This window comes from Cucumis melo, chromosome 1 (assembly GCF_025177605.1).
Source record: "Cucumis melo cultivar AY chromosome 1, USDA_Cmelo_AY_1.0, whole genome shotgun sequence".
Classification (NCBI taxonomy): Eukaryota; Viridiplantae; Streptophyta; class Magnoliopsida; order Cucurbitales; family Cucurbitaceae; genus Cucumis; species Cucumis melo.
In genome coordinates this window covers 4145344-4165415 of record NC_066857.1, presented here as the reverse complement: position 1 = coordinate 4165415, position 20072 = coordinate 4145344, and the positions used below count along the sequence as shown (strand labels likewise).

The 20072-nt window shown below is 35.2% G+C and overlaps 3 protein-coding genes across 7 annotated transcripts; all 3 read left to right on the top strand.

Annotated features, from left to right (window-relative positions):
* Nucleotides 1-1803: 1803 nt before the first annotated feature.
* Nucleotides 1804-7830, top strand: LOC103500511 (phytochrome C). The gene is made up of 4 exons (XM_008463848.3): nucleotides 1804-4860; nucleotides 5293-6106; nucleotides 6198-6488; nucleotides 7124-7830. Exons 1-4 carry the CDS (start codon nucleotides 2817-2819, stop codon nucleotides 7332-7334), a joined length of 3360 nt encoding a protein of 1119 aa, XP_008462070.1. The 5' UTR covers nucleotides 1804-2816; the 3' UTR covers nucleotides 7335-7830.
* Nucleotides 7831-9701: 1871 nt separating this feature from the next.
* On the top strand, nucleotides 9702-13356 carry LOC103500513 (putative pentatricopeptide repeat-containing protein At5g09950). The gene has a single exon (XM_008463849.3). The coding sequence runs from the start codon at nucleotides 9996-9998 to the stop codon at nucleotides 13197-13199; it is 3204 nt and encodes a 1067-aa protein (XP_008462071.1). The 5' UTR covers nucleotides 9702-9995; the 3' UTR covers nucleotides 13200-13356.
* Nucleotides 13357-14346: 990 nt separating this feature from the next.
* On the top strand, nucleotides 14347-18918 carry LOC103500514 (putative protein FAR1-RELATED SEQUENCE 10). 5 transcript variants are annotated; one of them, XM_051085478.1, is made up of 6 exons: nucleotides 14386-14480; nucleotides 15256-15316; nucleotides 15495-16546; nucleotides 16624-17067; nucleotides 17171-17767; nucleotides 18389-18918. In XM_051085478.1, the coding sequence occupies exons 3-6, from the start codon at nucleotides 15518-15520 to the stop codon at nucleotides 18476-18478; spliced, it is 2160 nt and encodes a 719-aa protein (XP_050941435.1). In that variant the 5' UTR covers nucleotides 14386-14480; nucleotides 15256-15316; nucleotides 15495-15517; the 3' UTR covers nucleotides 18479-18918. The 5 variants fall into 5 exon arrangements, with proteins under 5 accessions (XP_050941443.1, XP_050941435.1, XP_050941446.1 ...); XM_051085489.1 differs by having other exon boundaries at nucleotides 18361-18918; XM_051085484.1 differs by lacking the exon at nucleotides 14386-14480 and adding an exon at nucleotides 14821-14864.
* The last annotated feature ends 1154 nt before the right edge of the window (nucleotides 18919-20072 follow it).

The following is a 20072-nucleotide window of genomic DNA, read 5'->3' as shown; positions in this document are numbered from 1 at the left end:
ATTTTTACACAAAATACCAAAAACTAACTGTAATTATACTTTCAAACTCTTTTTAGAAGTTTAAAGATTTTTTTAACTCAGAATACAAAGTTAGGAATATTTTGCATCATTTATTCAACACAACATATATATTCCTACTAAAAGGAAAGCAAAATTTATTTCAATTTATACCATTTTTGTTTTGACATGACAATGACACAAAAATTTATTTATTCTCTCAACTCTTCAAATTTTCCCTCAAAAGGAAAAATAGTGAAAGGAGAGATGGGGTTACAAAAGAAAAAGGGTCTAGATTTCAAAATAAATGAGAGATCATTTTTCTTTTCAAAATCTTTATGCTTTTTCTCATTTATTTCTAAAAGAGAAAGGAGGTGAACCTTTAAGCTAGAAAGAGTTGTTCATTTGAAGAAAGGGTTGAAGAATTTTGTCAATATAATATGTTTTTAACTACTTGAAACTAATATAAATAATTGAAATTTACTGTATCATTATTAGAATTATATATACATATCCTACGACAATAATAAGAATAGATGTTGTGTAAGATCTCGTAATAGAAAATAAATGAAGTACTTATCTCAATGTTATTTAATTTTTAGATGAAATAATGCGTTTATCTTATATGATACATGTAACTTAAGTATTCGGTAAAAAAAAGTGTGATTTGATCGAAGAACGATTAATCCAAAGAGGTATCGTATTTAAGAGATATATTGTGATCATATAGTGGAAAAATTAAGGAAGTTGGCAATTTTAATAAAACAAATGAGTATCAAACATATAATTACTGCATTCTAAACTCAACAATTAGTAGATATTGGCTAATGAAAAATGATTACAAGCAGCATGGAAAATTGACATAAGCAACAAAAAGAAGTTTTCATCTGCAACAAAACAACACTCTTTTGGTGAAATGACATTTGAGGAAAAATTAGACAAGATTCAAGAATATCATGCAAGAACAATAGTCTGTTTTCATCATTTCTTGATTCCACCAACAAAGCTCAAGAATAATTCATTTGAATGAGTTATTTTCTTTTAATTAAATGAAACGTCCAAAATGTTTTCAAAACCAAAGATTCTTGAACTCTTGCTTATATCATCATCTTCAAGCAATTTTACCTCTTCTAGTCCTATTTTATATTTCTCTCTTCCTCCATCTTCCTGTTTTTTTCTCTGTCTCTCTTGTTCTTCTTCTTCTTCTACGATTTTTTCTTCGTCTTTGTTTGCTCCTTCTCCTCCACCGATGAGCGAAATTATGCCCAAATTTGACAATGCTGTGGAACAAGAAAGAAGTCAGAGATGGAGAGAGAGGAGAGGCAAGACAAGAAGACAGAGGAGAGTGAGGCAACGGTATAAGGGAGAGCAATTTGTGTAAGAGAAAGAAGTGATCGAGAGAGTGAGATTACTAATTTCTGTGCATGCGAGAACTTAGCAGAAGAAAGGAAAAACAAATTGATAATTTCACGTATGTATGACGTGAGAAGAAAGTCGATTGACAATTGCTTTTTTAAAAAGTGGGTCACTTGTTGTATTGGGTCAAAAATGATTTTTTTTTTTCAATTTTGTTTTGATGCTATTGCTGTATGAGTTTTCTCATGCTATTTTGAGAATTTCCCAAGTAGCACATCGTAAAGTCCAAAATGAAGTGCAAAATCATTTAACAAACAAGAAAAAGAAACAATCAAAAAGAGTAAAGTTTCAAACTTTCAAGAACTTAAACAAAGAAAAGAGCCATCGCTAAATTTGAGTGAGAGAGGAATTGAATATTTTACAAAAACTCATTAAATTTTCCTAATGTAGTGGCGTGGGCCAATATGATTCATTCGCTATTCATATGAGTCCAAATATGCTGTCCCTTACCTCCTCCTTCAAAAGAGGACCGAACTACGGCCACTTGGTTCACGTCTCGAGGACGACGACGAATTTTTTTTTCATTTTTTTTTTTTGCAAAGAGTGCGTGCGGACTGCAGAAATTTATCAAAACCCATCTTCAAAATCATTTCAAATGGATAAAATCCGCAAGTTTTGGAATCCCCTGTTTTCGCCACCAAGTTCTATTGCTGTTTTCACGAGTTGCTAAATCCGTATTTTCGTCAGACCCGTATATCTGTTCACCCCATTTTGTATGTATGTATGCATCTTCGTCTAATCTATTGACTATTGATTAGTTTATGTCTTTTCTGTTTTCCCCATTTTCTTAATTTTGTAATTTTGGGAACTATGTGGGTTTTGGGAAATTACTCAATTAGAGGCTTATTAGTTATGTGCTTGCCAGCTCGTTGTTTCAACGAATGGCTGTGATTGCTTTGGAAAGGTTTCCTTTGAGAAGGGCTTCTCGAGTTTCTAGAAGTGTCTTGGTTGGTTGATTCTTTGAGGGAGTAGACTGGGGAGAGTGGTGGAACTGTGAAGAAGATGTGGAAGAATTGCTCTGAATCGTGATTCAAAGATCGTTAGTTGGTTCTGTTCTTACTTTTTCTTGTTGTTTCGAGTTTTGTTTTATGACACCCCTTCTAGTTTAGATGAAAATCTTGAAAGGATTTCGCTGTTTAGTTCTTATTTGGTAACTTCTTTCTGGGTTGATGAATTTTAAATTTGTGGGGTTGTGTTTCTGGAAATAGAAACATGGGAAGAATTTAGTTCTGTCTCTTCGGTCATTTGGTTTCAGCCGGAGAATGTTTCGATGGTTTGTTGTTGAATTTGGTGGTTGTTGAGTAAGGATTTAGAAAGTTTTCAATTGGGAGTTTCATGTTTGGGGATATAGGTGATCGGTTTGTTAGTGAAAGAAACCGAGTAATTGGTAACTAAGTAGAAAGATGTCTTCAACGTCAGCAAATAAGACTGTGTGTTCTAAGACCAGCTTTGACCGATCGAAACATGGGGCTCATGTGGTTGCACAGACCCCAATTGATGCAAAGCTTCATGTAGACTTTGAAGGTTCCGAAAGGTTTTTTGATTACTCTGCATCCGTTGATTTCAATGCCGCTTGTTCCACTAGCAATATTCATGCTTCCACTGTACAGTCATACCTTCAAAACATTCAGAGAGGAAGTCTAGTTCAACCATTTGGTTGTATGATTGCTGTGGACGGGGAAAACTTGTCTGTTCTTGCATATAGTGAAAATGCCCCCGAAATGTTGGACTTGGCCCCACACGCTGTGCCTAACATCGAGCAGCAAGAAGCTTTAACTTTTGGAACAGATGTACGGACTCTTTTTCGTTCACCCGGAGCTGCAGCTTTGCAGAAAGCAGCTGACTTTAAGGAAGTTAATCTTCTCAATCCTATTCTAGTCCATTGTAGAACTTCTGGTAAACCATTTTATGCAATTTTGCATCGAGTTGACGTGGGATTAATTATAGATCTGGAACCGGTGAACCCAGCTGATGTGCCAGTGACTGCAGCTGGGGCATTGAAATCTTATAAGCTAGCAGCTAAAGCCATCTCAAAATTGCAGTCCTTGCCAAGTGGGAATATATCTCTTTTGTGTGAGGTATTGGTTAAGGAGGTTAGCGATTTGACAGGTTATGATCGAGTAATGGTGTATAAATTCCATGATGATGAACATGGAGAAGTTGTAGCTGAGTGCTGTCTATCAGACTTAGAACCATATTTTGGCTTGCACTACCCAGCTACTGATATACCTCAAGCTTCAAGGTTCCTGTTTCTGAAGAATAAAGTTAGAATGATATGTGATTGTTTGGCGCCTCCAGTTAAAGTGCTTCAAGACAGGAGATTAGCTCAGCCATTAAGTTTATGTGGGTCTGCATTGAGAGCTCCTCATGGTTGTCATGCTCGATATATGATGAATATGGGTTCTATTGCATCTCTTGTGATGTCTATTACGATCAATGAGAATGATAGTGAATCGGAAAATGATCAAGAAAAGGATAGAAAGTTGTGGGGTTTAGTAGTTTGCCATCACACTAGCCCTAGGTTTGTTCCATTTCCTTTGCGATATGCTTGTGAATTCTTGATTCAAGTATTTGGTATACAGATTAACAAAGAGGTGGAGTTGCAAGCTCAGTTGAAGGAAAAACACATCTTGCGAATTCAAACAGTTCTTTGTGATATGCTGCTAAGAGATGCTCCGGTAGGAATTGTTACTCAATCTCCCAATATTATGGATCTTGTTAAGTGTGATGGTGCTGCCTTATATTTCAGAAAGAAATTTTGGTTACTTGGAGTCACCCCCACAGAGGCGCAAATTAGAAATATAGCTGACTGGCTTCTCAAAGACCATAATGGAAGCACAGGTTTAAGTACTGATAGCCTTATTGAAGCTGGTTTCTATGGTGCTTCTGCGCTTGGTGATGAGGTTTGTGGAATGGCTGCTGTTAGGATTACGTCTAAGGACTTCCTTTTCTGGTTTCGTTCACATATGGCTAAAGAAATCAGGTGGGGTGGTGCAAAACATGATCCTAGTGATGAGGATGATGGAAGAAAGATGCATCCAAGATCATCATTCAAGGCTTTCCTGGAAGTGGTGAAGCGGCGTAGTCAACCTTGGGAAGATGTGGAAATGGATGCCATTCATTCACTGCAATTAATATTACGGGGTTCTTTACAGGATGAAATTGAAGAAGAATGCAAGGTGATTACAACTGTCCCACCAGTTGATGAGAAGTCACAACAATTGGATGAATTGCGCGTCATTACAAATGAGATGGTTCGCCTAATTGAAACAGCTGCAGTGCCCATCTTGGCTGTAGATGTCTTTGGCAAGATCAATGGTTGGAACTCCAAAGCCACTGAGCTTACAGGATTGGCTATCCAGGAAGCCATGGGAATGCCCTTAGTTGATTGTCTGGTTAATGATTCTGTTAAGGTGGTAAGGAAAATGCTGTCCATGGCCATTCAAGGTGATTTTGCATCTTAAGCTATTAGCCTATTTTTTGTTGTTCCATTGACGTGACCATTTGTTACTTTTATATCAACTGTGTATCTTGTTTTGATATCATCATATGATTTCAATTTGACGCTGGTAGAGGTTCATTGTGATATATTTGTCGGTCAGTTCTTTGCAGTAATAAATGAGAAGAGATATAGAAAACGCAACTAGAATATGAAGCTAACTCAGGTCACACGTTGGGATAGAAGTCCATTTAGTTATTTGTTTACTTGACAAGAAACTAAGGATTCACCGGCATAACGACATATACAGTAAAATCCTCAAAAAGCTAAGAGTTTCAGTTAACTTTTCTAATTGGGATGGATGATTGAAAGAGAACATTCAGTCTTGAACTAATGTTCTGCATTGCTCATATGATGAATTTGTTTGTGAATGTTGTCAGGTATTGAAGAGAAGAACGTTGAAATCAAACTCAAAACATTTGGAACTGCGGTACAAAATGGTCCAGTGATCTTAGACGTTAACTCTTGTTGTAGCCGAGACTTAAACAATAATGTTGTAGGAATTTCTTTTATAGGGCAGGATGTTACGAAGCAAAAACTGGTAATGAACCAATACACCCAAATCCAAGGTGATTACACGGGGATTATGCGAAACCCATCTGCACTTATTCCTCCAATTTTTATGGCCGATGGCGAGGGCCGGTGCTTGGAATGGAATGATGCAATGGAAAAGTTATCTGGTTTTAGAAGGGTAGAGATGACAAATAGAATGCTTCTTGGGGAGGTTTTCACGCTTGAAAACTTTGGATGCCGTGTGAAAGATCACACATTGACCAAGCTTAGGATCCTACTGCATAGAGTAATTTCAGGCCAGGATACAGAGAAATTTTTGTTTCGCTTCTGTGATCGTGAAGGAAACTACATTGAATCATTGCTTACCGCAAGCAAAAGGACTGATGCAGAGGGTACTATCACTGGGGTTTTCTTCTTCTTGCACGTGGCTAGTCCAGAACTTCAATATGCTTTGGAGATGCAGCGAATTTCGGAACAAGCTACAGCTGAAAATCTCCATAAATTAGCATATCTGCGTCAAGAAATTCGAAAACCCCTTGATGGGATTACATTTATGCAGAATCTAATAAGTTCATCTGACTTAAGCATAGAGCAAAAACAGTTAATTAAATTGAACACTTTGAGTCGAGAACAATTACACAAGATTGTACATGATACCGATATCCAGAGTATAGAGGAATGGTATGATCAAAGACACATCAGAACTTTTTCTTTCTTTTTCCTATTTGGCTTCAATACGTTACTATTTGATCATTTGGGTTATCCCTGGCAGTTACATGGAAACGAACTGTATTGAATTCAACCTTGGAGATGTCCTTGACGTTGTAACAAATCAAGCCATGATTTTGAGCCAAGAGCGTGAGGTGAAGATCATTTGTGAATCACCCGCCGACGTGTCATCTTTGCACTTATACGGAGATAACTTGAGGCTACAGCAAGTGCTCTCTGAGTTCTTGACGAACACACTTCTCTTCACTTGCAAAGAATTGTCTGTCATCTTTAAAGCAACTCCAAGGAAGGAGCGCATTGGGAAGGGAATCCACATTGTTCATCTTGAATTGAGGTAAAATCTCGTTTTTCGAGTATGACCATGCTGTGTATGTTGCTTGATCTTCCTTCTCAAACCACCACCACAATCAACCACAATGAATAGTTTTTGCATTATATTGATGGTGTGTTATAGATGCTAATCTTGTAGAAATGTTCAAGACTATGTCTATGAACTTTTACATCTTAATGATTCCTAAAATCTTTTAGTTCTCATTGTTTGTTAAAGGTTTAGAGATAAGTGAAATAGTCTTTTTTCATGACTGGAAATTTAAAGTTTTAAGTTATTCAGATATGTAATGCTTAGACGATGGCACTGAATATGCTAGGCGACCCCGAGTCTTGAAAACTATTTCTTAGTGGATCATGCCCTGATGATATGTGTCGTGCTTTTAATGTTAGATCTATAATCACATCTAATAATGTATACATTTTCTTCTATACATGTTTAACCGAGTACATTGCTTTTGCTTTGTCTACTTCCAAAACATTATCCCTTTTCTAGCATAGATTTTTTTTGGTTTCTTGTTGGAAAATATGGTACCTGAAAAAGAAAGAAGAGGATGACATTCTTGTGTGAAGATTAAGATTGAGTATTCTAAGATAAATAGGAGCTAATATTTAATGAGATATGGTTGTCATATTATGTAGGATCACCCATCCCACTCCAGGAATTCCTGCACACTTAATCCAAGAGATGTTTGACGACAACAACGATAGCTCAAAGGAAGGTCTTGGCTTATACATAAGCCAGAAGCTTGTGAAGATTATGAATGGCACTGTACAGTATCTTCGAGAGGCGGAAACCTCGTCATTCATCATCCTCATAGAATTCCCCTTGGTAGAGCATGTTGCTGGATGACAATCGGGGATGACAATTACTTTTACTCTTCCACCCTCACTGGGCGATTTACTTGAAGATACCTTTTTTCTTGATCTCTCAGCTCTCTGGTATAACCATTGAACGATCCTCGACATTGCTCGGCATCAGAACAGGATTGTGTGAGAATATGAGTGGATATTAGAAGGGATGGTCTGAGATTATAATAAAAGTTCTTCCATGGAGACCAGTTTCAAACTTCAAAGTACCAAAACAGCAGCATCTTTTTCAACCATTTCTGGGTGGGTGTCGGAAAATCCAAGAGCTGTTACGTAGTTCATTCCTAAAATCGTTGACTTGGAAACTCCCAAAATGCAGGGGGAAGTTGGAATTTTCAAGTTTAGAAATAGGATGGGAAGCACTTGAGAAATAAGTGAGTAAAGTAGAATTGTAAACTTGTTTGTAATGAATGGGTAAATACCCATCATCCCATCTTCTGCTGAAATAATATGCAGTTTTCTTCTCTTTTTGTGTTCAACTCTGTGCTTCATTTTCTCACAAAATTTCCTTCTCCTTGCTCTCTCTTTCGATTGTCTTTCCAAATACTTAAAACCGTCATTTTCACACTGTCCATAAACCGTATAGATAAAAAAGTAAAGTTTTGCAAATAACTATTTTATAAATCAAAATCGAAAATATGTAAAAAAAAAAAAAAAACAACAAATCAATATGAATTTCCTCGAATTAAAATGAAAATGTTAATTTGGTTGAAAATTATAGCTATAAGATCTTAATAAAATAGCTAACTTTAAGGTGTAGGAAGAATTTTATGCGTAAAATTCTCGAACAATTGTACACGTGGATTGCGTCTGAACCCAATACGATAAATGTATGTAAGGACTAAGTTTGTAATTTGTTATAATTCAAAATCTATGTTTGAATTGTGCATTTTGGATTCAATCTGTAATACCAAATTCATTCCATATCACTCGAAGGTTTCAATTGTTTTCATGCTCTACGTTTAGGTTTCAAACAATTTCTAAAAGTTTCTAATTTTACAAATATTTTCCATGATGCTTGAATCAATTGGAAAATGAGGACAGTTTTGAAGATTTTATATTTATATATTAATTTTATTTCCAATTTATATTTATTTAAAATAAGAAATTCGTAAAAAATATAACAAAATATTAAATTCTAAGGAGGATAAATAATTGGCCAATTTTTTATATTTTTGAAAAAAATCCAAAAAAATATATATTTATAGAATTTTTATTTGATTTTGACTCATTAAATTATTTACAGTTATATTAGTATTTAAATCGACTTCTTACAAACTTAACAATTAAAAGAATTGGGTTTATACACAAAACATAATCGGTCTACAAAATAAAAGGAAAATTCTAACTTTAAATATAACAAAATAAACTAAAATATTTATTAATAGGAAACTTACTTAAACCTAACAAAACTGTAAACTACGACGGGTAATAAAGTCACAAATTTAGTTATTTTCTAAATATTTCAGTTTGTTCTTCCATCTTTCTATTTTTCATTCGTTTTCCCCGTCTTCCGCTGCGATTTCGTCTTTCTTCATTTTTTTTTCTTTTCTGCGATTTCTTTCTATCATCTTTCTTATTTTTCAATTCTTTATTTATGTTGTTTAATCTTTCTATAGTTTTTTTTCTTTTCCTCTTCGTTTTTTTCGCTTCGATTTCTTTCCATTGTCTTTATACATTTCTTTTTCTTTTTTTCGCTGCAATTTCTTTACATCATATTTCTTCTTTTTTTTTTTCTTTTACACGTTTACGTTTGGTAACCAAATATAAACGATTGTGTATAAAACTGTGTACAACAAAATAGCAAAATTTAAAAGATTGTGTATAAAAAATCTTGAAAAAAAATCATTTGCATTGGAGTAGACAAATGTAAACGATCGTGTACAAAATGTAAACAATCGTATAAGAAAAGAATTAAGAAAAAATAGTGTACCAAATTTTTTTAAGAAAAATTATGGAATTGAAAAATAAATTGTATTCATATTATAAATTATAGTCATATCTAAACGATCACATATAAATTATAGTCATATCTAAACAAATATATTATGCGCCCGTTATTGACGATGTGGTTGACGCCATATTTTTGATATTTTACATGATGTGCATCTGAACTTTTTTCGTTTGGAATTGTTGTAAATATTTACTTTTTTATATTTTTGAAAAGACCCCTTACTAATATATAATAAAATTTTAGATTTATCTTTGGTATATAATAATCTTTTATTCGTGTCTATCAATATAGAAGTATATCAACGTGTATAATATAAAATTTCGTCGTATTTTGTAAATAGTTTGTGAAATTTGCTAGTTTTGGATGATTGTTTTTTTTTTTTTTAAATAATGTTTAATCTAAACACATTTGATCACAAAGCTCAGTTGGGCGAAGATGTGCTGTTCAAAGCTTAGTTTGGCGATTTAACTTCAATTTCTTTGCATTTTAATCTCTTTTATCAACTGGGTTTGCTCTTATTCTCTGGATGCTCATATTTGTTTTTGCTGTTCCTTTTGTTGAATCATAATCTGTTAACTCCCTATGTTGGTCAAATATTCAAATGTGATAAAGCAGGCGGCTCCCATGTATCGGTGATCAAACCATGGAACCTTTGGTAATTTACTGCTTTCCTTTCATAATCCTACTAATATGTCCCGCTGGTTCTTCCGTACCAGAACACTAGCTGCTTACAGCCATACCTCTGTTTTCACCTTTCCACGCTCTGCTTCTTCAATTCCACATTCTCACCATTACCCTCTTCTTTTCAACCCCTTTAACAACCCTTTTCATCCATCCTCAATACCATTGCAAATCTTAGTTGATGAGTACAAGTCATCCCAACTCCACCACAGTCCTGTACAACATGATGAAAAGATTGCGTCTCTCGCTCAGCGTTACCGGTATTCTTGCGGCTCAAAAGATGCGGAAGAGCTTCATTTGCAGCTTTTCAAAAATGGGTTCGTTAATGATCTGTTTTTGTGTAATACCCTTATTAATATTTATGCTAGAGTCGGTGATTTGGGTTCTGGCCGGAAGGTGTTCGACGAAATGCCCCTTAGGAACTTGGTTTCTTGGTCTTGCTTGATATCAGGCTATACTCATAACCGTATGCCAAATGAGGCTTGTGAGCTATTTCGGAAAATGGTTTCTGATGGTTTTATGCCTAATCATTATGCTTTTGGTAGCGTCATTCGTGCTTGCCAAGGGTGTGGTGAGTGTGGTTTGAAATTTGGGATGCAAATTCATGGGTTGATGTCGAAAACTCGGTATGCTAATGATGTTACGGCAAGTAATGTTCTGATATCAATGTATGGAAATGCTCTGGGCATGGTTGAATATGCACGTCGTGCTTTCGATAGCATTTGGCCCAGAAATTTGGTATCTTTGAACTCTATGATTTCTGTTTATTGCCAAAGGGGAGATGCAGTTTCTGCATTTGATATCTTTTCAACCATGCAGAAGGAAGTCATGAGAGATGGTCTCAAACCCAATGAGTATACGTTTGGTAGTTTAATATCTGCTACTTGTTCTTTGCCTAATTCTGGTTTGGTTTTGCTTGAACAGCTGCTGACCAGGGTGGAAAAATCTGGTTTCTTGCATGATTTGTATGTAGGTAGTGCTTTAGTTAGTGGTTTTGCAAAGGCTGGGTCAATTAATTATGCCAAAAATATTTTTCAGAAGATGAGTTATAGAAATGTAGTATCCTTGAACGGTTTGATAATTGGACTGGTTAGACAGAACAGAGGTGAAGAAGCAGTTGAACTTTTCATGGAAATGAAGGATTCAGTTGAACTAAACCCTAATTCTTATATGATCATTTTGACTGCTTTTCCCGAGTTCTATGTTCTGGAAAATGGAAAACGGAAGGGTAGTGAGGTTCATGCGTTCCTCATCCGATCAGGCTTACTCAACGCTCAGATTGCAATAGGGAATGGTCTTATAAATATGTATGCTAAGTTTGGAGCAATCAATGATGCTTGTGTGGTTTTTAGGTTCATGGATACTAAGGATTCGGTTACATGGAACTCCATGATCAGCGGTCTTGACCAAAATAAACAGTTTCTAGAAGCGGTTAAAACTTTTCAAGAAATGAGGAGAACAGAATTATTTCCTTCAAATTTCACAATGATTAGTGCTTTAAGTTCCTGTGCAAGCTTAGGCTGGATCTCTGTTGGAGAACAATTACATTGTGAAGGACTTAAATTGGGGCTTGATTTGGATGTTTCTGTTTCAAATGCTCTTTTAGCATTGTATGGTGAGTGTGGGTATGTAAAGGAATGCCAGAAAGCTTTTTCTTTGATGCTCGATTACGATCAAGTTTCATGGAACTCTTTGATTGGTGCTCTAGCAGATTCAGAGCCATCGATGCTTGAAGCTGTGGAAAGTTTCATAGTTATGATGCGTGCCGGTTGGCATCCTAATAGAGTGACCTTCATTAGCATACTTGCAGCGGTATCTTCTCTTTCACTTCATGAACTAGGCAAGCAAATTCATGCTTTGGTCTTAAAGCATAATGTTGCAGCTGACACTGCTATAGAGAATGCACTTTTGGCTTGCTATGGGAAGTGTGGAGATATGGTTAACTGTGAGAATATCTTTTCAAGAATGTCCGATAGACAAGACGAAGCAAGTTGGAATTCTATGATTTCAGGTTATATACATAACGAGCTCTTGCCCAAGGCCATGGACATGGTCTGGTTTGTGATGCAAAAAGGGCAGAGATTGGATGGTTTCACCTTTGCAACTGTGCTTAGTGCTTGTGCAACCGTCGCAACATTAGAGCGTGGCATGGAAGTTCATGGATGCAGTGTAAGAGCTTGTTTGGAATCTGATATTGTTGTCGGGAGCGCACTTGTGGACATGTATGCCAAATGTGGAAGGATAGACTATGCTTCAAGATTCTTTGAACTGATGCCAGCCAGAAACTTGTACTCTTGGAACTCCATGATTTCAGGGTATGCGCGCCATGGACACGGAACAAAGTCTTTGGATCTTTTTGCCCAAATGAAGTTGCACGGTCCACTACCAGATCATGTCACTTTTGTTGGAGTTCTGTCAGCATGTAGCCACGCGGGTTTAGTCAATGAAGGGTTCAGTCATTTTGATTCAATGAGTGAAATATACGGATTAACTCCTCGCATGGAACACTTTTCATGTATGGTAGATCTTCTTGGGCGTGTTGGGGAGCTAAACAAAATGGAGGATTTTCTCAATAAGATGCCAGTGAAGCCTAATGTTGTAATATGGAGGACTGTTTTAGGGGCCTGTTGCAAAGCCAATGGTCAAAACACAGCACTTGGGAGGAGAGCAGCCAAAATGCTGCTGGAAATGGAACCAACGAATGCAGTGAACTACATTCTTCTCTCAAATATGTATGCTTCGGGCGGTAAGTGGGATGCTGTAGCGAAAACGAGGGTGGCAATGAGGAAAGCATTCGCGAAGAAAGAAGCTGGATGCAGTTGGGTGACAATGAAGGATGGTGTTCATGTGTTTGTTGCAGGAGACAAATCACACCCTGAAAAGGACTTAATATATGAAAAACTGAAGGAACTAAATGCGAAAATGAGGGTAGCAGGGTACATACCGGAGACGAGATTCGCACTCTACGACCTTGAAGGGGAGAGTAAGGAGGAGCTATTGAGCTATCATAGCGAGAAAATTGCCGTTGCTTTTGTTCTTACTCGTCCATCCAAAATGCCAATTAGAATACTGAAGAACCTTAGAGTTTGTGGGGATTGCCACTCTGCTTTCAAATATATTTCACAGATTGTTGAAAGGCAAATAGTTTTGAGAGATTCAAATAGATTTCACCACTTCGAAAATGGCCAATGTTCATGTGGGGATTTTTGGTAGAACAGATTCTTTCTTTTCAAGATATTCATTGATATTAAAAAATGTGTTATTAATATTATTGCCCACTAAAAATAGTGTTTCATGAGATTCGTACATGTGAATATACAATAGCTTTTTGTTTTGGGAATCAAATTGCTTTATGTTTTTAAACTGTCTACATTAGTTTTTATTATTTCACTTGAGTTTAAGTTTATATTACTATTGATGTTAATGATAGAGTGAAAATAAATATCTCTTTTTTTTTTTTTTTCCTTTTGTTTTGATATTTTCTAAACGAGTTAGAATGACTTCGGCTTCATAAAAAAGTACATATTAATTATCGTTGAAGCATGTTTGCTTTGGCTTAATAAATCTTTCATTAAAAATCCTATCAAACTCGATTAATTAAAACTTAAAACACATGTTCATATGAGGTAGTGGGAATTTCAATATTCACTCCCACAATCTGGAACAATGAAAAATGGGTAAACATTTTCAAGGTATCATACCACATAGATGTGGATGCAACATTATATCGAGACCCGTTAATTGACATGACAATATAGATCAACTACTAGTTCTAGATTTTTTTTAGGTAAATTAAAAGTTTGGTCCTTGAACATTCAAACTTGTGAGTTGTGTCTATTTGATTTTAAATTTTAAAAAGCGTCTTATAGGTCACCAACTTTCATACTTCGTGTCTAATAGATATCTAACACATCTAATTGTCACCATATATTAATGATAGACTACTATTATCTACTTATAGATACTGATAGTAACATATTTTATCATTAATAGATAGAGAGTGACATTATGCTATATTTGTAAGTATTTGAAATAGTTCCATCTTTTCAAATAATTACACTTAATTACTTTTACATTTAATGTAAGTTTAAATCTTTAGTTTTGTGTTTGATATGTTGATGAAGTTTTAAAAAGGTATTTAATGTGTAAATAATCAATTGGACACAAAATTAAACATTAAGCAATTTTGGTTTTCGTTGTATTAAAGAGGAAAAAAAATTCACAAATGGATTAAAAACAAAATTAAAAATTCATTAACTTATTGGATGACTTAGTGATCTGATTCTTAAGTTTCAAATTATTACCTTTTGATATTTATTGGACCTGATCGTGATAGGATTAGGAAGATCTTCCAATGTAATTTAATTTATTTATATAATTTTATGTCATTAATCAAACATATCATAATTGAATAAATAAATACGATGAAAATACACTTTTGTTCAAACCAAACCTTCAAGCAATGGAGGATGTGATCCCTCAAAGATTCTAGAGGTTAATTTTAGTTTAAATTTTAATTTCAATTTCTTTCTCATCGGATTTTCTTTTCCCGGCAAAAATTTCCTGTTTGATCAGTTTTTTTTCCTCATATTTCTGCTCCGAATTCTCTTTTCTGGAATTTATTGATTCTTGATTCTTCAAATTTTGCTTCCATTAGTTTGTTTTTCATTCGTGTAATCAAAATTTTACCTGATGATTGAGGAAATTTGCACAACCACGGTCTGAATGCCCTATTAGATGCATTTTTTGGAGTTTTACCCTTGCTTCCATTTAGTGGGATCTGAAGTTTTCTTTGTTGTATTTTGTCAACAGGTGCTGTTCAATCCTCAGTTTGGGGGTTTTACTGCAATTTCTTTGCAATTTAATATCTTTTATCAAGTGGGTTTTGTAATGAATGTTCATATTTGTTTTTACTGTTCCCTCGTTGAATTGAACTCAGGATTGACATGTGGTACTGCCACTTAAATTGAACTTTAATTAGTTCTTTAACTCTTCAGTTTTCTTTTTTGTTGCTTGCCATTTATAGTTAGGCGCTATGTTTAAATAGAAGTCAAAATTATATATGCGCGTTTGTACACATAGATACATACATTACATTGCATTTCCCTTCATCTAGATGCTAAACTTGGAACAACTTAGGGAACTGGAAACGGAAAAGTAAAGTGTTTTTAAGATGCACTTGTAAATTTTATTGGGTATTTTCTTTACCATTTTCTATTTGTATATTAGAATTATCTGATTGGAGCTTTTTGGTTTTCTAATCTGCCAGACGTTTGGGTTAAGTTGTTGATTGGATCAATTGGATGTTAAGAGAAAAAGAGTAAATTCAGGTTTGATTTTATTACTTATTTTACATTATTTAGGTCAAGCTAGCAAAACCTAGTTGAGTTGATATGAATCTATTATGAAGTGGGTGTATGTATATTCTTTTTTTATTTGAGAGGAGGCATGCTTCTCTATATTTCAATTATAAAATGTAAATCCACATTTCCTTTTTCATATTACCAGCATGAAAGCAGAGCGTGAAGATTATGTTTTCTCCACAAAGGGCAATGAAGCTACTGGCTGACATTTGGATTCGACGGCAGCAGTGCCCATGTGGAGATTGGAAATGTTGTATTAGCTGCGAAGGTGAAGATCAGACTTCCATAAATGCGGAGGTGGTGAAGAGTGAGACAGTGCCAACTCAATTGTCATTAGAATCTGTCTTCACTCCCTATGTTGGTCAAATATTCAAAAGTGATGATGATGCCTTTGAGTACTACAGCAACTTTGCTCGAAAGAATGGATTCTCAATTCGAAAAGCTCGTTCAACAGAAAGCCAAAATTTAGGGGTTTATAGACGAGATTTTGTTTGTTATCGGTCTGGATATAATCAACCAAGGAAGAAGGTCAATGTGGAACACCCTCGGGAGCGGAAATCTGTTAGGTGTGGATGTGATGCTAAATTGTATTTGACCAAGGAAATTGTAGATGGTGTTAGTCAATGGTATGTGTCACAGTTTAGTAATGTTCATAATCATGAATTGTTGGAAGATGACCTGGTGCGTTTGCTTCCAGCATATCGGAAAATAAAGGAGGCTGATCAGGAACGCATTCTATTACTCTCCAAAGCTGGATTTCCCGTGAACAGGATTCTGGAGGTGTTGGAGTTAGAAAAGGGTGTACAACCTGGACAGTTTCCTTTTATAGATAAGGATGTTAGGAACTTTGTTAGGACTTCAAAGAAAACTGTTGAAGAGAATGATAAAAGAGAGAACGAATTGCTGGAACTTCTCGAGATATGCAAGGCTATGGCCAAGAGGGATTCGGGATTTGTTTTTGATTATACTAGAGATGAAAATGGTAAGGTTGAAAATATATCATGGGCATATGGTGATCCCATTCGTGCTTATTCTGTGTTTGGTGATGTAGTTTCTTTTGAAACTAGTTATTGTTCCATTACCTTTGGGTTACTCCTTGGAGTTTGGTTTGGCATGAACAATCATGGAAAGGCAATTATACTCAGCTGCGCCTTGCTGCAAGAAGAAAACCCACACTCATTCTCTTGGGCTGTACAGGTTTGTGGACGCAATTTCTTGTCATCAGTGTGCACCTACCTACACGTGTCTTTTCACAGTTTTCTTATTTTTAACAGAAATTTGTACAATTCATGAGAGGAAAGCATCCACAGACAATTCTAACTGATATAGATTCAGGGCTCAGAGATGCCATATCAAAAGAACTGCCAAATACGAAACATGTTGTGTGTATATGGCATATTCTTTCTAAACTATCAAGTTGGTTCTCGTTGCCCCTTGGGTTGCAATATACAAACTTTAAAGTTCAGTTTGATTTGTTGTGGCATCTGGAGAAAATAGCTGATTTTGAGCATCAATGGGATTCTATGGTTGCACAATTTGGTCTTGCTTCTGATAAGCATATAGCTTTACTATATTTGTATCGAGCATCATGGCCATTTTCCTTTATTAGATGTTCCTTTCTGGCTCGTACACTGACAGTTGATTTCTTTAAATCCTTAGAAGTGTTCTTGAAAAGAATCTTGAGTGCACAGACATGTTTGAAAATATTCTTTGAACAGGTAGTGCTACTTTTGTTCTTTCTTGCTGGAGTAGTAAATTTATGCTGATTATGAATATGATATCAAACTAAATCTTTCATTATGTTGGTTTTGTTTCGTGAAGGTCAGTAATGCTGCAAACTTCGGAATTCATGCCAAAGAAGGTATGCAGTATTTACACATTAAGACGTGCATGCCTATCGAACAGCATGCACAGAGTATTCTCACACCTTATGCCTTCAATGTGTTGCAAAATGAAATTGTGTTATCCGTGCAATATGTTGCAAGAGAAATGGGAAATGGTTCATATCTTTTGCAACATTATAAGAAAATGGATGTTGAGCGTCTTGTTAGTTGGACACAAGAAGATGACAAGCAAGTCAACTGTTCCTGTAAAGAGTTTGAACATTCAGGAATATTGTGCAGGCATTCAATTCGAGTACTTGTTTTGAAGAACTACTTTAAACTCCCAGATAAATACCTTTTACCTCGTTGGCGACTACAGAACTCTTTAGGTACTGTAGACAATGCACATTCTCAAGGCAGAAGCGAAGCTTGCGCCCAAGCTTTTCATTCTCTTGCTGCAACTCTCTTGACAGAGTCCTTGATATCCCATGAGCGTTTTAATTATGTTCATAAAGAACTCTCAGGTCTCCTTGAACATGTCAGATCCATGCCAGTGGTTGATGAGTTCTCAATGGACACAATGACGGCAAACAAGGTTAACGATCCATAGATATTATTTCTGTCTAATTTTTCCATTTCAAGAACTTCAAAGATCTCCAGGAAGGAAATTGAGTACAGAATTCAGTGAACTAATTAGTTTTCCCATTTCAACACCTCCTATAAGAAAAACTGGGATTCGTTATGAAAATCGCTGAAGCATCCGTTCCTTTACACAAGTTGTATTCTTTACAATGACTGTATCAAAGACACAAAAAGGAAATCTTACGTTTTTTTTTTCTTCTTTTCTTGTAAAAATGGGAGAAATATTGTAAAGAGTGAGCTGGGAAATTGTCTTTCCTGTTTTATCCATCAACAATTTGCTTCTAGTTTCAGTTTGCTTTGTAAAACTACTTATGAACAATACCCATATCTCTCGATTCATCATTCTACTTTGATTTGCAATTTGGATGCTGATTTAGTTTCTCAATATGAATGATCAGATAAACTGTGGCAGAGAGGAGTTGTAGACACTGATTGGGATGGAAAGTTTCCATCACAATTCATAATCACTCCATTTGTCTTTTGAAAAACATTCCTTTATAGATTTATTGGAAAACATTCTTATTCTTTCTGTCTGTTGTTTGTCAGCAACTCTGAAGACCTCATGAATTTGTAGGGTCCATTGGAGGAAGTGGATCAAATGCTGCTGAAACTCAGTGCCCCCCCACATTCACAAAGCAGGTGTTTGGGTTTGTTTGGTTCCTAAGAAACATTTCATTGTGGAAGCATGGTTTCTTGTTGCCCCATGTTCTCAAATCATTCTTTTTTTCAAGTAAATTGTGACTCTTTCACTGATGTAAGTACGTGAGGAGATGCAATGGAGTGGAGAAAATAGTATGGTTGTTAAGCATGCGGGCAAATGCATAATATTATTTTGTCAGATTCTCTCATAATAATGTGTTTGTTTTGTTCTTAAAAAGCAAAAGATGTTTGGTGTAATGGAAAGATAATCAGATCAATTAGGGAATTTTGATTTGATTCCATTTCTTATTTTAATTTTTTTGGGTTTGAGAATGATTGAGAGAAAAAATCTATATATTTTCTTCATAGATGGTCTCCTTGTACTTGGTCCATCTATTCATTCTTTATACCGTTTGTATAGCACATCTTACCAAGCTAGTCAATATTTATCTACTAGGCTTGCCACGTCATCATTTCAAACTTCTAACTTTTTCTTTTTGTACATCGGAGCAAGAAGATTTGAACAATCAATCTTTTGATTACAATCACACTCAGCTGCCAATTGAGCTATGCTTACTTTATCAAACTTTGAAGATCTAAATAAATTCAATCATCGTTGGGAATGCAATCAAGTCCAATATCAATTAAACATGGAAATGATGATGAGTTATATCTTCAATAGTATGACACCTTTTGGAGTGAAACCAAAAGCAACGTTGTTCTAACAATCATTGTAATTTATTAACAAATTAGAAACAGATCATCCAATTTTAACTTTACCAATTTTTCTTGAAAAAGTAGTGATAAAGTTGACACCTTCAAAAAATGAATATCTTGAATCGACCAATTGGGTCATTATAGGTTAAATACTTGTAAAATATTACAGTCTCAAACTAAAAGATAGGATGATTTGAATGATATCAGCAAAAATAGATAGATATGAATGAGAATCAAAATTACATAACTTTTTGTTTGCGTTAACATATAGTTTTCTTTCACACCCATGTTCAAGAAAAGGAGGATAGAGAATGTGCCAACTCATTATGCCCTCAAGACATGCTCTCTTCCCCAACAAATGGTTTGAGGTTGTCCCTACCTGCCTCCCATTTCACCTAAACCTTCTCACTTCCTCCTCCTTTCTTTGTCTAACTCATTTTGTATTGATACCTAAAACAATTGTGTTCGAGTGATTTTGAAATAGTTAAAATTACGATACTTTTGTTGTGTTTAACATTATTATAAAATATATTTTCAATTATTCAAACAAAATCAAACTTTTGCAAATCTAAATTTGGTCACACCTTGATGCAAATGGCATCCAAATCACCACAATCTCTTGGCGTTAATCTTCCAATGTTTGTCCCTCTGTTTAACGAGCTTTAGCAAATTCTCTCCACCACCATTACAAGAACTCTTCATTGCGTAAAATGTCTGATTTGAAAAGATTATGTGAATCTCGGTCTTAAAATAACACCGAGATTCTATATGTTTGGGCTTTCTCAGTGAAATCCAAACATATTTAACATCGAAATTCAACATGTTTGAGCTTTTTCGGGACAAAATTAACATCAAGATTTCATATATATTCCAAATCTTATCCAATTTTTTGCAAAATCGAT

Coding starts and splice junctions, on each gene's coding strand:
- LOC103500511 (XM_008463848.3), top strand. CDS start 2,817: ATGTCTTCAACGTCAGCAAATAAGACTGTGTGTTCTAAGACCAGCTTT. Junction 4,861..5,292: donor GCTGTCCATGGCCATTCAAG/GTGATTTTGCAT, acceptor GAATGTTGTCAG/GTATTGAAGAGAAGAACGTT. Junction 6,107..6,197: donor ATCCAGAGTATAGAGGAATG/GTATGATCAAAG, acceptor TATCCCTGGCAG/TTACATGGAAACGAACTGTA.
- LOC103500513 (XM_008463849.3), top strand. CDS start 9,996: ATGTCCCGCTGGTTCTTCCGTACCAGAACACTAGCTGCTTACAGCCAT.
- LOC103500514 (XM_051085486.1), top strand. CDS start 15,518: ATGTTTTCTCCACAAAGGGCAATGAAGCTACTGGCTGACATTTGGATT. Junction 16,547..16,623: donor CATTCTCTTGGGCTGTACAG/GTTTGTGGACGC, acceptor TATTTTTAACAG/AAATTTGTACAATTCATGAG. Junction 17,768..18,388: donor ACACAATGACGGCAAACAAG/GTTAACGATCCA, acceptor ATGAATTTGTAG/GGTCCATTGGAGGAAGTGGA.